The sequence below is a fragment of the Mercenaria mercenaria genome, chromosome 10 (assembly GCF_021730395.1).
Source record: "Mercenaria mercenaria strain notata chromosome 10, MADL_Memer_1, whole genome shotgun sequence".
Classification (NCBI taxonomy): Eukaryota; Metazoa; Mollusca; class Bivalvia; order Venerida; family Veneridae; genus Mercenaria; species Mercenaria mercenaria.
Genome location: NC_069370.1, coordinates 19196434 through 19213782, shown reverse-complemented (window position 1 = coordinate 19213782; position 17349 = coordinate 19196434). Strand labels below are relative to the sequence as shown.

Below are 17349 nucleotides of genomic sequence, written 5' to 3'. Positions count from 1 at the left end.
TATATCACCAAAACAAAGAAATATTTGCTAAACGAATAACATCTTTACCAACAATCTGCCCGACCAATACTGTCCCGTAGGATGGATACCTAAAATATTCTCAAAAAGTTACCCCCCCCCCGCTTCCCCCTCCCCCACTCACACACACACACTTTAAATATAAATGCTAGGAAAAAAAACAATTGCTGATGTGTATATTCCACCTAGTTATGTGAAATTTCAGCACTGGGGCATTATTGCAAATTTTTCAAAACGAACATATGTAACAGATCTTGGTGAGTTTTTAAAGGCGCTGAACAGTCCAAAAGTGTGGCCTCTTTACGGGCAGAATTCGATGTATATATCAGTAAACTGACAATAGTTTTGTTGAGTAATATACATGATTTACATACTGTTCAATTTTTCTGTGAAACAACCCTTTCTTTAACTGAGTTGGTGTCGTTTGATTTTCTTCTAAAAATGAAAGGTAAAGCATAAAAAGCTACACTTCATGATTCAAGAATTAATGTTCATAAGTAACATAATAGAACGTTACCTTCTCTCTTTTTGTTCCATTTCTCCTGTAAAGTTATTTCTCAAATCTTCAAATCTGACAGTGATATGGGCAGCTGTCACCTGTATCTCGTTTAAAGTGTTCAAGACAGAATCTTGAGTTTTCTTTATCTCACTTTCAATGTTCTCAACTTTGATTTCCGTGCGGATCATCTTTTCTAAAGTCTTTTCTTCGTAAGCAAATTTAAAACTTTCCGGTTCTTTTGCCGAAGAAAATTGAAAACGGTATATTAAAACCCCAAAAGAAAACAACGCTAAATGCGGAGAAAAACCCTTTTCGTTTTACACTACTAAAAAACCAATGTGCAAAAAACTTTTCCCTTTCTTTGGGATTTCGTATTTATACTTGCCAAAATCAAGTGTTGTTCGGAAAAACCCAAGGGTTGTTCAAAAAGTAGTGTTAATAGATCGCTTCTTTTTTTAAAATTTTTCGTTTAATTTCACTCCTTGAAATCTTTTATATTTTCCCCGTTTTCAGAGAACGTTTTGTTTGCTAGAAATTAGCCCCTTTTTTTAAAATGACGTAACGCTATCAAAAAATAAAAAAAAATGAAAATTTCAAATCGATGTAGGGTTTGGTTTCAGTATTTTCTGTCAATGCAAATTTTAATGAATTCAAATGTTTTAAAAAGGGAAAGGCGATATATATTATGCAAATTTTTTTAAAAGTAAAACGTTTTGGCTTTATAAAAGTTTAAATTTTGCATATTTCAAAAACCCCTTAGCCCAAAACAAAAAACCCATTGCAAAAATTTTTTAAAAATTTAAGTTCATCCCCGGTATGTCCCTTAACTTTGTTTTTTTGAACTTCGTCGTTGAAGGGGCCACTTTTTTTTTGGTCTGTTTTTACGCTTTTTCAATCTGTTTTTTAAAAATTCCCTTCTATTGAAACCAATCTTTGGCCCTTGTTGTTATATTAATATAAAAAACCTTAAAGAAAAGGGAAAAAGAACTCTCGGGCATTTCATTTTTTAGTTCTTTTTGATTTTGAGGTTATAAATAAATTTTTGGTTATTTAAAAAATTTCAAAAAAATTTTAAATATAGTTAATTTTTCTTAAAAATTTTGGAAGTTTTCAAAATTTTGATTCGTACATGTTTTTTTTTCTGTGAAAAAAAAACAGCCTTATTTTTTCGGGGCGGAGACAAATAACACAAAATTGTATTTTTCATATTCCTATATGTTTCTCGCTCAAAAATTTAAAGGATTTGGATTTTTTTTTAAATTAGGTTTGGAAAAAAAACCAAAAATTTTGTTTTGAAGATATGAGCAAATCTGTTTTCAGTTGAATCCCTTTTGTTTTTTTCCGGGTTAAGGGCTTTTGAAAATTGGAAAAGTATCCCTTTTCCTTTGACCCCCATGAAATATAAAAAAATATTTAATAAATTCTTTATATAATTTTTTGCGCCAATTACTTTTTTCAATTTTGTTTTTTTAACTTTTTTTTTACACAACCCCCCAAAACAGGAAGGTTTCTATTTCAAAATTTCTCTTCTGCAAAAAGCTTTTCTTACACAAAAAAAAACCCCGCGGGGAAACCCCCCAATTCTGCTACGATAGATAGTGCAGTTGCGGGTGGAGTGGCCGAAAAAATACTTAAAAATTATTTTTATTAACTCATTTTGTTGTAGCAACATTTGAACAATATAAAACACTTATATAGTACATTCAAAAGGTGTGTTTACCTGGGTGATTAAAAATTAAAATTGAAATAAAAAACAACTAAATTGTACTTTCTTTTGGGGTTTCAAATTCATCAAATTTTTTATATATTTTTGTTCAAAGAAAAAAATTGGGGCCCGTACATTAAAAAACAAAGGCCTTAAAAGGTTTTGTTTATGTTATGGTATTGTTAAACCCTTTTTTTCCCAATGAATTATATGTAATAACTATTAATCATTTCATTAGATTTAAAATTTTAAAAAGGGAACAGGGACAGTTATTTCAATTTTGAATCCCCCCTTTAGAGAAAAAATTCTATAGGACTGCCCAAAAGATGTGATATTTTTACAGAAATTTCAAACCCCGTTTGCAGATGATACATTCAAGAATTTTCAAACGGGATTTATTTTGGTTCCAAAAATTTTAAAAAAAAGGGCATTGAAAAAATGTATAGAATTTTGAACAAGGGCGGTTTTTTTTTTTAAACAAGTTGTTTATTGAAAAATACCGCAAATGAATATCCAATCGTGATTTAGCTTCGTTTCTTAAAAAGCCCTTAAAATTAATATTTACATTTATGTTCACGTTTTATTTTGTTTATTTGTTTCTGAAAAAAGAAATTTAATAGTTATTTTTTTTGGGAAAACCTACTTTCAAGTTTTTCGTTTTTTTTTAGTTTTTAAAAATGCACGACATGTGACAATGCTTTTTTTGTATAGAGAACAAAATTTCCCAAAAAAAAATTTTTTCCAATAATTCGAAATTTTCCTTTTGCACAACGTCCGGGAAAGAAATATTTTTTAATGGGGAAGATCCAGAACACCCCAGTGATTTAGGGGCCCCCACCCACCGTATATTGTACATCTAAATGTGGGGGAATAAATTTGAATTGGACACTGTTTGTCCAAGAAGTATAAAATTTTTTTTTTGCTTTTTGGTTTACCCCAAAATTTTTTAGTAGCGTAAAATTTGAAATGATTTATTTATAAAAATATAAACCCTTTTAAAAGAAAAATTGAAAAAATTTTTTAAATTTACTAATATTAAATCTTTAAGTTTTTAAAAACTTTAACTGAAAATTTGGGAAGATATTTTCATATTTTAATGGGAATCGATTACGGTATCGATCCCTCTACGGGAACATGCGATTTTTCCCGGGAATAAAGATTTTAATACCCGGAACCAGGAAAAAATTTGATGCGAGCATCAAGCGTCGGAGAGTGTGGTTTAATTTTTTTGAAGTTTTGGAATTAAAAACAAAAGGCAATAAAGCTATAACTGCATTGCGGTGCATTCGCACCGTTGAAAGGCAAAAAAACGTCGCACCCCTTTGGATGAAATTTAAACCCAAAACCCTCTTCCCTTCTAAATCTTTTTTCTTTGTTTACAAAACACACGCTAAGCCTCGTTTTTAAAACCCAAGGCGAAAGCACCCCTCACGAATAAGAAGGGAAAATTTTTACAACGGAAAATTTTTTTCCCACTTTTTTCAAACAAAAAATTTTTGAAAAAAGATTTTTTGAAACCCAAAAACTTTTCGAAAAATTTTTATTTTATGCCCTTCAAAAAAAAGGGTCATAGTTTGACAAAAAAAACTAAAAAAATCACAAATTTTTATAGAATTTTTCAAAAAATGGCCTTGATGTGTTACCCCCCTTTGTCTTCTTGCGTTAATTTTGTTTTTATTTTTGTCGGGAAAAATTCTAGCAGTCGTAAATTAATTACGGCAAAATTGGGGGGGATAAGTTCTTTTTTTTTTTTTTCCTTTTTTTTTAAGGTTTGCTTTTTTAAAAAAATAAAAAAATCTTTTTCGGGTTTTTAGTTTCCTTTAACCCTTTTAAAGTGAGCATTTCATTATGCCTTATTTTTTTTTTTTTTACGTTTCTTTTTATTATTGTCACCCCTTTTAAAAAAACACTCTAACCAGTGGCAGAATCCTGAAACGTATTTAAAAATAGTCGCCCGGTTCCCATTCAGGTTTAAAGGGTTTTAGGGCAAACTGGTGGTTGGGGTTTTTGGGGAGATTTTTTTCGTTTAAATTTGGGAAATGTTTTTGTACCTCAATGTCTTTATTTACAGCTAGGATGGTTTTAAAAAAGAGAAAAATCTACATTTTGTGTATTAAAAATATCATTTTCACCTGTACATAATGTAAAATTTTTGAAAAAAGAAAAAAATCAGTAAAACCCTTTGGTTTCTCCCGAAATATGCAAATTTTACTTTTTAAAAAACTAAAACGGAAAATTTTACGAAAGATAACTGCACTAAGTTTAAATTTTGTTGAGTAAACAAAAGGGCAGTAACTATCGAACGGGAAAAATGAAAAAAATATTGGCATCTCCCATTGAGGTGAGTTTCAAAGGGAAATTTAAATCAGTGGTTGTTAAGGGAAAACTCCGGGGCAAGAAATTGTTCAAAAGTAAAATGCCCGTTGGTTTTCCTTATTGGAAAAAAAAAGCAAATGCCCAAACTATTTTAAAAATACATGTAGGGGGGAAAAAAAATACAAAAAAGTTTTCCTATATCAACATCTGCCTGACCTTCATAAACCCTTTTCTTTAAATTTTCTAGTTGGAAATTAGTGACCATGGGATGGAATATGGAATACCTTATCATTCAATTTGATAGATCTAAAAAGGGCGGTGAAAAGGATAAAAGTTGAAATTTGAAAATTTTTTGATCATTGTTTAAATTTATTTCCCGGGTCCGCATTAAATTTAGTAGGACTATTTTGTTTTGCACATGAACATCCCTTTTTTGGGGTATTAGGGAAAAAAAATAAAAAATGCTTATGAAATTGTCAGGAAAAAACACTTTTAAGTTTGGGGAGATTAAATTAACCCCCAACCCAAAAAAGTGTCCTTGGGGACGGGCACAGGAAAAGTTTTACTTTAGGATTTTTTTTTGGAAAAAATACACTTTTTTTATTGTGCCTAATAAGGGGTCCCTTTTTAAATTGTCCGAAAACCCCAAAATCTTGCAGGGTCGTACAAAAAATAGGCAGTGTTTTTTTTTATTTCAAAATCTAACCTTTTTAAAAGATTACGGAATCGATGCTGTTTATTAGACAGTTCCCTTTTTAAAAACTTTTTTGGTTTTTTGAGTTGAAGTCGGATCGATTCCCCAAATTTAGGCAGTGGCCCTTTTTTGTATATTAAACGCTTAAGAAAAAAAACGTTGCTGTTAAATTAAATTTAAAAATAAACCCCTTTTTAAAAGGGATTTAAAAAACGGTTTGTAAATTTTTTGGGCCCCTTTAAACTTTTCTTTAAAATTAAATTTTATCTCTTTGGGTTTTAATTTACCCCAGAGTGTTATATAAACCATTTACTGCATTTATTAAAATTATTATTACAAATTTATATAGCGCCCTTTTTATTCAATTTTTACGTTCAAAAGGGGTTTACTTTGTTTTAAAATGCCGCCAACACAGGGCGCTTTAAAAGTACAGCCCCAGAGCCCATCTGCCAGAGGGACAGAGTGAGACAAAGCCCCCGGGAGAGGATCAGAAAACAGATACAGGCTTGGGCGGCTAACTTTGCCTATCTCGTTGCGAAAAGACAGCCTTTTTTCTTTAACGTGTCCCGTGTATAGCACTGAACCGGCAAGGAAATTTCCTGGGTTCCCGACCAGTAACCTCTATTTTGGGGGGGGAAAATTCCCTTAATAAGTATCAATAACTTACCAAGTTTTCCTTTTTAAAAGAATTTTCAACCCAAACCAAAAAAATTGCAGACCCCGGTTTGAATGGGTTTTTCATGGAGTGAGGGGGGAATGGAAAGTGCAGCACCCCCCGCTGAACAAGGGTATTGAATGCAGTATTTGTTTTCCCGAAAATAAAAAAAAACTGATCAAAGTACTTGGGGACTTTCAACCGTATAGGGACTGTCACTGGGTAATTAAAATTTTAAAGGGGATATCGAAGAAGATATTTAAATTAAGTTTTCGGTATCTCTTATTGTGAAATGGTATTCACATGTCATTTTTAATTTTAGGAACTTCAACTGAAAAATACTTCAGGTTTCGTTTGTAAGAAAATTCTGACGTAAGATTTAGGGTTTTTTTTCCTTTTCCCACACACGCACCCCAAGCACGCACGCACACTCCTTAAAAGAAAGCCCATTTCTAAAATATATAGCCTAAAGACTGAAAGCAGCAGAGTTGCGTTAACTTTAAAGGGGTTTAATATTTTTTTTTATTTAAAAATTTGTAAATTTGGGCAAATTTGCCCAAAAGGGTTTTGCAGAAAAAGTGCTTTGCTGTTTCTGCTTTCGAATGATATATTTCCTTTTTAAAACCCAATTATGATGGAAAAAAGAGTATTCGCCTTTGCGACCAGTGTACATCTGATCGGCCCGCACATCTGCACTGTTTTACCATTCAGTTTAGTATTTTTTTTGGTAAAACACTCCTTTTTAACAAATTTAAAAGTACTGTCCCCAAAATTGGAAAATGGAAAGTTTTTATAGAAATTTGCAGGGGGAAGGGTTAAACTATAGCCAAAAGGGGAAAGCAAAGGAAAGAAAGTCTTGATTTAAATTTTAGTATTTTTGGGGATTCAAACGCGCAACCTTGGTACTTTCCCCAAAAACCTTTGCTTTAGGGTTTTAAAGGGCGTTTAAATTTAAAATCCTTCTTTGTTTCATATAAAAACGACAAATTCAGGGTCTTTTCGTTTCTTTAGGGGGAAATTTACTTTTTTTCCTACACCTAAATTTTTTATGAAAGTTTTTAAAAAATTAACGAAAAAAAAAAAAGAAAATAGGGGGTATGTAGTTCTAAGTTTTAATGCCAGTCAGTTTTTGGTCTGTTTCTTAAAATGGCGATATTTTCTCTTTCCTTTGCCCCAAAGAACACCTAAATCCCGTTTCGGTTTTGCAAAACTTACCCTGTAGGGTGTAGAACTTTTAAAACCCCTTCATTTTCATATAGGGAAAGTATTTAGTTTGTGAAAAAAAAAGGGGATTAAAACACCCCCTACCAGATTTGTTTTAAAAAATGGGGGAAAAAAAGGTTTTATTTTTTATGGACTTCTTCACCCCGGAAGACCCTTTTCGCCCGGGAAATTTCTGACCTTATTTTCCCATTAAAAAAAGTTTTTTTATTTTAAAAATTTTTCCAATTTTATCTCTTTTTCAAGAAAGATGTAATAAACCAAAAAAATTTTCCAAGTTTTTATTGTTAAAAAATTTTGAGAATTTTTGAGAAAAAAAAAGACATTTTAAAAGGGGAAAACCCCTACCTTTTTTTGGGTAAATTTTGGGCCCCCTTTGGGCCTTTTTTTTGTATTTTAAAAGGGAAAAATTTTATTTTTTTTGCATTATTTTTCACTTTTGGTTCGAAATTTTCATTATTCCCCCATGAATAAGACCCCGAGGGATGCATTTTTTGATTTTTGACATTTTTGGAGACAAAAAATTGGCTTTTTAAACCTAAAAAATCGCTGCGAAAAAGGGGGGTTTTCTACTCAAAAAAATGGTCAAAGGGCAAATTTTTTCCCAAATTTCCCCTATTTTTTTTGCTTTGGAAAAAACCCCCCTTTTTTTTTATATTCAACCGATCTATGACTATTAAAGGACTAAATGCCCATGTGGTTTTGAGGGAAAAATCTTATTTTAAATTTTTTTCCAAATGTGTGAAAGGGGTTGGATTCAAATGCAAAAATACATGATACGTTTAAAGTTTATTTTTTTAAAAGTTTCCCAGTTGTTTTCTTTTTTAAGGAGACACCAAAGGGTGAATCAAAGCAGGTATTATTGACATTTGGGGTTTGTTTTTATGTAAATTAAACCAAATGCATTTCTTTTACTTTAAAAAAAGTTATGTAAATGGGTTGTCACGGATAATTTTTAGACTTTTTCCCGTGGTTTATATTCAGGATTGTTTGTTTTGTACTTTTTTCCATTCACTTTCAAATTTCCAAAAGCGGAACGGACGGGCTTTGGGCACTTCATAACATACAATCATATATAAAAACTTTTAAGATTTTAAAAAAATTTAAAAAAATATTTATTTTATAAAACAAAACAGCATTTAAATTTTCAAAATGTGTTTCAAACGTTACAATTTGGGCAGATTTTTTTTCATTCAATTTTTAAAGTCTATTCTATATTGGGGAAAAAACGGGGCTCATTGTTTTTTCTTTAAAGGGGTGCCATCTAAAATTTTTGTGAAGGCTTTTGATTTTTAACCCCCATTTCCCAAATTTACCCCCTCATTTTTTAAAAGTTGTGCACCAGTGCTTTTATTTGAGGTTTCACTAAGTAAAAACAGATTTCTGTCCCTTGACGTGGTCAAATATATACGTAAATGGCATGTGAAAGCTTGTGTAGCACGTATCTCAAAAAGTATTTGACCTAGAGGCATGTAACCTTAAAGGAGCATTATTTCGCATGTGAGTAAGAAAACTGGTTAAGAAACTGATAATAACATTGTGCAGTTTGTTTTGTAAGAAAAAAAAATGTAAATCATTTTTAGGTGGGTGGGGTAATAAAAAATACTTTTGTGGGTGGAGTGAATATTTTTTAATTTTTCTTGAAAACAAGCACGGGTTGATATTGTTTTTTTGGTTTAGATTTTTTTGTCTTAGTTCTAGCTTACATAATATAAAATTTAGTAAAATTCTGTCCGCTAGATTTTTCATATCATTAAGAAATACTTCGTGTTTTTCTCAGATTCAGATACTTTCGACATCTGTCAAGAGTAATTTTTCTGAGGTAATATATCTATATGTTGACATTTTATGCATAGTTATAGTGGTTTCATTAATTGTGATGCATAAACAGTAACATCAGAGTGAAACTTTGAATAAATAGTTGTTTGCAGTAGTTTTATTATGACATGTATGTATTGTTTCTTCAGACAAAAATACCTATTTGGTGTTCTGAATAAACTTTGAATATTGAAAAAAGAAGCACGGGTACCTATCATTTTTATTTTTTATTTTAACTTGTCATACATCAATCTATAAATATGCAAAGTTACAAAAAATTCTGTCCGCTAGAAATAATTGTGAAAAACATCTTTAAGATGTAAAAATTAAAAAGATATTCATTTAATAAATTAAATCAGCATTTATTTGCAACTGTGTTCAAACGTTACAATTTGACAGATTTATTTCATTCAATTTATCATGTCTGTTCTATACTTGGAAAATACGGTCTCATTGTTTTATCTTTAAAGGCCGCCATCTAAATGTGTCGACTAAAGGCTTTAGATTCTTAACCGATTCCTAATTTGACCACCTCATATCATAATATTCATAAATCCATTTAGAAGTTAAAATTCCTAAAAACATTGAAAGAGAATTGATCTATCAAAATGGCTATAGCGCTTTTACGTAGCACGAGTTCATTGGCTAATGCTAATGTATTGTCTGTATTGTTACTAGGCAAACAGTTTTTGAAATTATTTGTTTACTTTCTACAAAAAAAAAAAAAAAAACTGTTTGAAGAAGTTAATTGACATTTGTAACCCAAAAGGAAGATGGTAATTTTTCTCAAGTTTTGAAGACAAACATTCAATGTAGAAGTTTTCTATTATCATTTTATCAAGGGAGGTAGTCAATGTAAGTCAGGAACCAAATATAATGTCCTGAGTTATTACTCCTGTTTGCATTGTAACTTTACAGAATTTTGCTCCAAGAGAAGGACAAACTGCTCAGGTCCCACACAGATTTTCCATTTCATTTATCAAACATGTATTTCCAATCTTGAACCACAAAGTGACACTATTTGGGTAACAGATATCATTGACACAACTTCCTGTCTGAGTTTTCTTAAAACGAATAGAAAATTCCGACTGCTGCATAATTCCCTTTTTGTTACATGAAGTTTAACCCTTACCCTGCTAAATTTCTATAATGAACTTGTCAATCTTTTAATTTGGACTGTACCATTAACTGTTAAAAGGGGTGCATACCATAAAGATACTGATTGAATGGCGAACAGTGCAAATCATGATCAGACTGCATCGATGTGCAGGCCGATCTTGATCTGCACTTGCGCAAAGGCAGAATTAATCGTGTCCAGCTTGATAAGGGTTAGCTTCATACTGTTTGCCTTTGTGCTTTTTTTCTACTGTTTATGTATACATGATAGAAATATTATATACAAATGAGCTTTGATATAAAGATTTAAAAATTGCATATTTCTTTGTTTTATTTTTAAAGAAATGGTTACTGTATGTTGTACAACATTGCAGTTATAGTTGCTCAACAGAGCTTGACAATTTCATGGTGAGCTTTTGTGAGCTTACTCAATGGATGTATATATGTATAGGTCCAGGTCAAGATGAGGTACCTTGGTTAGCCATAGAGGGACAAAGTTGGTGACCGTTCAGTGTTCACATTTAAAGTAATAGCAGTATTTCAACCATGATTAAGTCTGAAATGATTTCAACACAGTTCAAACCCTATGGCAAGGGGTCACAGGACCGGCTAACGATTGGAGAGTGTTCGAACTTGGAAAATTTCATTATTTTGACATATCTGGAAGGTTTCCAACATTGTTAGTTTAAACAATATTTATTTCAATATATTTATATGTATATACATTTTCATTACAGCAGTTAACATAATATATCAACAGGTTTAAGAAGTAAATCAAGAGACTTTTTTAATCATAGCAACAACAAACTTACATAAAAATATAAACATTTTAGGAGAAAACAAACACTAATTATGCGCTGAAACCAGTAAGAAAAAGTGTGATAAGTTATTCAATTGTATCTTACAGTATGATTAATTTCATAATAAGATAATATTTTTCTGAGTTTTAGTTCATGCTTAAGATAGTTCTGCACATCCCAATCAAACATTTTTTCCGCGATGTACAGTTTGATTAAACCCTGATACATGTATTTTAAATTAAGAAACTTTATCGCTTTAAAAAAAGAATGTTTTTAGCTGTATTTAATGGGCCTTAAGCAAGTTTTCATAAAGACAGTATACTTTGATGAGATTTTTGGGTTAAAAAGTCGTACTATGTTGACATTAATGACAATTTTAAGAACTGATATAACACTACTTGAAAATACTTCACATGTGTAAATATTTGTGTTACTACATTTCATCTTTAGACAATAGTTACCTATATCAGATATTAGATAAACTAGATTTGTCATTTATTAGTGCCATGTTTTTATACCAATAAATGACATTAACGCATGACTTTCAGTGTAATAACATAAAGGTGTGGATACTGTTTAAAGTAGTTCTGAGTATAAAATATGGCAGAATGACTATTTGAAAGTCCATACAATTGTAATTGTTTGTTTAAGCTACTACCTAATATTCACTTCATGCAATGTGTTGAGTACATTAGCATCTATTTGTTAAGCAGAATTCCACTGAATGTGTTCCTTCTATAGATGTTTTCAGTTAGGATGTGGTTGGAACCTCCTGCTGTACATGTTACCCAGACCTGTTCTCCTGATTTCACTCTCGCTATTGCTCCTACTGAACTGCAGGTATTGCCGTCCTTGTCGTAATTAGAAGCTTTCGCGATCACATTACCTGCATACACCAAGCCTACGTAAGAATGTTTTCCACCATATGTACAAATATGGACAGTAAATTGGTACATCCCGTCGACTGGTGCTGTGAAGATACCTGTGGAAGTGTCGTATCCGGATCCCTCATTTGTTGGCGCACTGTCAAATACAATGATCTTGTCGGTCTTATCAAGGTTTGTATGTGTCACGTGGTGTGCATAAAATGCGACGGAAGGCCAAGTCAGTTTCTCTGCATATGAAAGTACATGTGTATAGAAATGTATTTCACCAATAAAATTGTTTTAGAGCTTTATCCTTATTGTAGTTTGCAGAAGGCAACAAAAGGCGAACTTCAGTTTAATATAGTTATGATATTGTTAAAAAGAATTAAATAATTGCTTTACTGGTATATACTAAAATTTGTTCTTTAATGCTGAACTGAATCTGCTATCAAGGCATATAAATTGCAATAAAACTGGAATGAATACAGTTACAAATTTTATTAAAACTTCAGCCAACGCCACAATGCCATATAATTTTTCATACGTTAGTCAGATTAACACTTTCACGAATGTGAAATATTGTAAAATTTACATCGCCCTCATCTTTAAAAGAGTCATTACCTTTGAGTTCAGAAAGACTGCTTCTTTCATTCTATAATGAACTTGTCCATCTTTTAATTTGGACAGTACTATTAACTGTTAAAAGGGGTGCATACCATAAAGATACTGACTGAATGGCGAACAGTGCAGATCATGATCAGACTGCATGGATGTGCAGGCTGATCTTGATCTGCACTGGTCGCAAAGGCAGAATTAATCGTGTCCAGCTTGATAAGGGTTAGCTTCATATTGTTTGTCTTTGTGCTTTTTTTCTACTGTTTATGTATACATGATAGAAAGATTATATGTTGTATTCCCCTACAAATGAGCTTTGATATAAAGATTTAAAAATTGCGCATTTCTTTGTTTTATTTTTAAGGAAATGGTTACTGTATGTTGTACAATATTGCAGTTTTATTCTATACCTATTTTATCTATCCAATCGCGAACATTCATTTGCAACACGTGACCGTACAATATATTACGGTATTTGGATGCACGTGCGTACAAAAATCCTGTATTTTCTGTATTTGGACGCACGCGCATACAAAAAATCCTGTATTTTCTGTATTTGGACGGTTCAACAGTCCCATGTTAAACATACGATAAAGCCCGAAACGCGTGAAAATGTTCCAAATGTAAATCGGATGAAGTAGGCGCTCTATGTACAGAGTTTGATTATGCGTCTTGAAATCTGGATTTAATTTGAGTTGTTTTTTTGTTTTGTTTACAACACATAAAAACGATTCAAGGGATAACAATGCTATCTGATTTAGATATTAAAACGTTCGTTAATAATCAAAAACTAAAAATACAGTAAAAAGGATCATCAGATGTTGGAATATTTGAAAAGTCGCTAAAAGAAGCCGTTCCGAACGAAACCTAGAAATTGGTATCAGCCCTGACTGTCTGAATAGCTAACTCAGCAGTTTTTATTTAACGGTTAAGAAACAAAATGGAGAAGATTATGAATTGCATCGGACGGGCGGTCAGCATCCAAAACATGTCTGCTCTATAATTCAGTTTTCGTCGGATCTTCACCAAACTTGCTGACAATGTTTGTGGGCATTACATCTCGGCCAATTTCGATAAACAGCCAAATTGTACCAGGCGCTCTTTGATTATAGTCCTTGAATTACTCGAAAAACGGGGAATTTAGCCTTGTCCGCTCTTTTAAGTCTAACAGTTTTCATCCGATCTTCACCAAACTTGCTGACAATGTTTGTGGGCATAATATCTCAGCCAAGTATTATTACCACCCAAATCGCCAAATGGCTGTTGTAGAGAGGTTGCACCATATACTTTTTTTAATGACGATACGCAGAAAAAACAACATTCAATGAATTACGTATATTATGTATGAAGTGAAATAAATATAGAATAAAAAGATTATTTAAGGTCTAACATTGTTCTGTATAATATATATTTGCACTCATACCAAGCTTGGAATAACTAGAAAAGGCAGGAATACAATATTCAGTGAAATATTCTTAATTTAAACTATTATTATAGTAAGATAAAATAGATATAGAATAAAAAGGTTATTTAACATTGTACTGTACAATACGAGATATATTTGGACTCGTACCCAGCTGAGAAAACCACATTGAACTCGCCTAGCGGCTCGTACAATATGGTTTTCTCAGCTGGGTACTCGTCCAAATATATCTCCGTATTGTACAGAACAATGTTAAATAACCTAATAATATTTGCTCAACAGAGCTCGACGATTTCATGGTGAGCTTTTGTGAGCTAACTCGCTGGATGTATATATGTATAGGTCCAGGCCAAGATGAGGTACCTTGGTTAGCCATAGAGGGACAAAGTTGGTGACCGTTCAGTGTTCACATTTAAAGTAATAGCAGTATTTCAACCATGATTAAGTCTGAAATGATTTCAACACAGTTCAAACCCTATGGCAAGGGGTCACAGGACCGGGTAACGATTGGAGAGTGTTCGAACTTGGAAAATTTCATAATTTTGACATATCTGGAAGGTTTCCAACATTGTTAGTTTAAACAATATTTATTTCAATATATTTATATGTATATACATTTTCATTACAGCAGTTAACATAATATATCAACAGGTTTAAGAAGTAAATCAAGAGACTTTTTTAATCATAGCAACAACAAACTTACATAAAAATATAAACATTTTAGGAGAAAACAAACACTAATTATGCGCTGAAACCAGTAAGAAAAAGTGTGATAAGTTATTCAATTGTATCTTACAGTAATGATTAATTTCATAATAAGATAATATTTTTCTGAGTTTTAGTTCATGCTTAAGATAGTTCTGCACATTGCAGTCAAACATTTTTTCCGTGATGTATAGTTTAATTAAACCCTGATACATGCATTTCAAATTAAGAAACTTTATCGCATAAAAAAAAGAATGCTTATTTTTTTTAGCTGTATTTAATGGGCCTTAAGCAAGTTTTCATACAGACAGTATACTTCGATGAGATTTTTGCCTTAAAAGGTCCTACTATGTTGACATTAATGACAATTTTAAGAGCTGACATAACATTACTTGAAAATGTTTCACATGTGTAAATATTTGTGTTACTATATTTCATCTTTAGACAATAGTTACCTATATCAGATATTAGATAAACTAGATTTGTCATTTATTAGTGCAATTGTTAGTGTTATAGTTTCAAGCTACTACGCAATATTCACTCCATGCAATGTGTTGAGTACATTAGCATCTATTTGTTAAGCAGAATTCCACTGAATGTGTTCATTCTATAGATGTCTTCAAAAAGCCTGTAGCTGGAACCTCCATTCATACATTTTACCCAGACCTGTTCTCCTGATTTCACTCTCGCTATTGCTCCTACTGAACTGCAGGTGTTTGTGTCATTGATTTTCTAACATATTACTACGATACATAGCATCTTGTACACTTTAGAAGAAGCAAGTACATGTAGAAACATGCAGTCTAAATTGCAGTTTGAGAAAACAATGCAAAATATACGCGATCAAAAAGGATTTTGAGAACATATTTAAAACTGATCATTGTGTTTTGAAAAATAAAAAAGTTCCATTTGGCGTATTTCATTTCTTTAATATGATGTGTTATAAATATTTTTTCAAAAGTACTTAAAATGAAAGTTGAGGAAAATCTCTGATACTGAAAACTTTAATTATAAGCCCATATGGCTGTTCATTCAGTAAAATATTATCTTCATCATGGGGCTGCAGAAATTGTTCGTTCCTAAATAATTAAAAAAATAAGTTTTGTCCCGTACGATGGATACCCAAAATATTTTCAAAAAGTTACCCTCTTCAAGTTCTGTGGAATTTCAGCGCTGAGACATTATTGCAAATGTATCAAAATGAAGATGGTTAGTTTTTAAAGGCGTAGAACTGTTGAAAAGTATGGCCCCTTTATGCAGCCCTTTCCCGGCAGAATTCAATGTATATATCAGTATCAAAACTGACAATTGTTTTGTTGAGTAATATAATGCTTTATATGCTGTTCAATTATTTCTTTATCCCTTTGTTTCAATGAATTGGTGTTGTTCGATTTTTTTCTCAAAATGAAAGGTAAAGCATAAAAAGCTAGTATTCATAAGTAACATAATAGAACGTTACCTTCTCTCTTCTCTATGTCCTGTGTCTTTTGTTCCATTTCTTCTGTAAAGTTATTTCTCAAATCTTCAAATCTGTCGGTGATATGGGCAACTGTCATCTGTATCTCCTTTAAAGTGTTCAAGACAGAATCTTGAGTTTTCTTTATCTCACTTTCAATGTTTTCTACCTTAATTTCCGTGCGGATCATCTTTTCTAAAGTTTGTTCCTCGTAAGCGAATTTGGAACATACCTTTTCTTTTGCCGAAGAAATATTGAAACTGTATATTAGAACCCAAAGAACACACGCATATACTGTGGAGAACAACATTTTGTCTTACATTACTGAAAACCAATGTGCAAATAAATTTTTGCTTTCAGTGACTTTTGTATGTGTACTTGCCAAACATCAAGTGTTGTTTAGGAAAACAAGGGTTGTTCAAAAAGTAGTGTTAATGGATCAGCTTCATTTTACATTTTACGATTAATTTCACATCTTCGAAATCTTTATATTAAGGTTTGGCAGTATATCACAAAACAACAGATTTTTTTAGTAAATGAACAGCATCTTGACACACAACTTATCTGTCTAATACATGTTTTACTGTTCTTTCCCACAGAGTTGGATACTTAAAATAGTCTAAATGAGTTGTCCCCCTTTAAATAAGAATGCCATTTGTAAAGAAATAAGTGTAAACAATTGTCAAAAACGATGTTTTACCTAGTTATGTAAAGTTTAAACACTCGCACGATGTTGCAAATGCATCAAAACGAAAACATGTAACAGCTTTTAAAAAATGGTGAGTTTTTAAAGGCGCTGAACTGTCCAGAAGTGTGGCCCCTTCATGCAGTCCCTTTCCGGAATTTAATACATATATCAGTAAACTGACAATGGTTTTGTAGAATAATATAGATGTTTTATATGCTGTTTAATTTTCATGTAAAACAATGCTTTCTTTCTATGATTTGATGACGTTCGAACTTTTTTCTCCGAAACATGGACCTATACCTTAATTATCCCCTTTTTTGGAAGAACAGTTTTTGTTTGCTAGTATTTAGCACTCGTGTAACAGACGTAACGCTATCAAAAAATAAAAAAATGATAATCAAATCATGTACGGTGGCCAGTATATCTATCAATGCTAATTTAATGAATTCAAATGTATAATAAACGGAAGACAATATTATATTATGCTAACTTTTCAAGTCAAACGTATTACTTTATTAAAGTTTTATGTATATTATAATTTCAATATCCTTAGATGCAACGGAGAACAGAAATTTTTAGGTTATTTAAATATCCGTTTTTCGCATAACTCTGTTTTTGCACTTCGTCGTTGCAGTAATACTTTTCATTGTACTGTGTTACGTCAATCCATCTGATTTTTAAATACATTATATTGCATCTCTCTTGTGACAATGAAGTTATGTATTTAGGTAAATCACGCATAGACGATATGGAT

The 17349-nt window shown here is 31.7% G+C and overlaps 1 protein-coding gene across 4 annotated transcripts in view; it reads right to left on the bottom strand.

Annotated features, from left to right (window-relative positions):
* Nucleotides 1-16286, bottom strand: part of LOC123559718 (complement C1q and tumor necrosis factor-related protein 9A-like) — a 33451-nt gene extending 17165 nt beyond the window's left edge. For 2 of the 4 annotated variants that reach the window (XM_053552408.1, XM_053552410.1), the window contains exon 1: nucleotides 15911-16286. In XM_053552408.1, the coding sequence (XP_053408383.1) occupies nucleotides 15911-16217 (307 nt within the window). In that variant the 5' untranslated portion in view covers nucleotides 16218-16286. The remainder of the gene's footprint in view (nucleotides 1-15910) is intronic. The other 2 variants (XM_053552411.1, XM_053552409.1) reach the window with 2 other exon arrangements.
* Between the last annotated feature and the right edge of the window lie 1063 nt (nucleotides 16287-17349).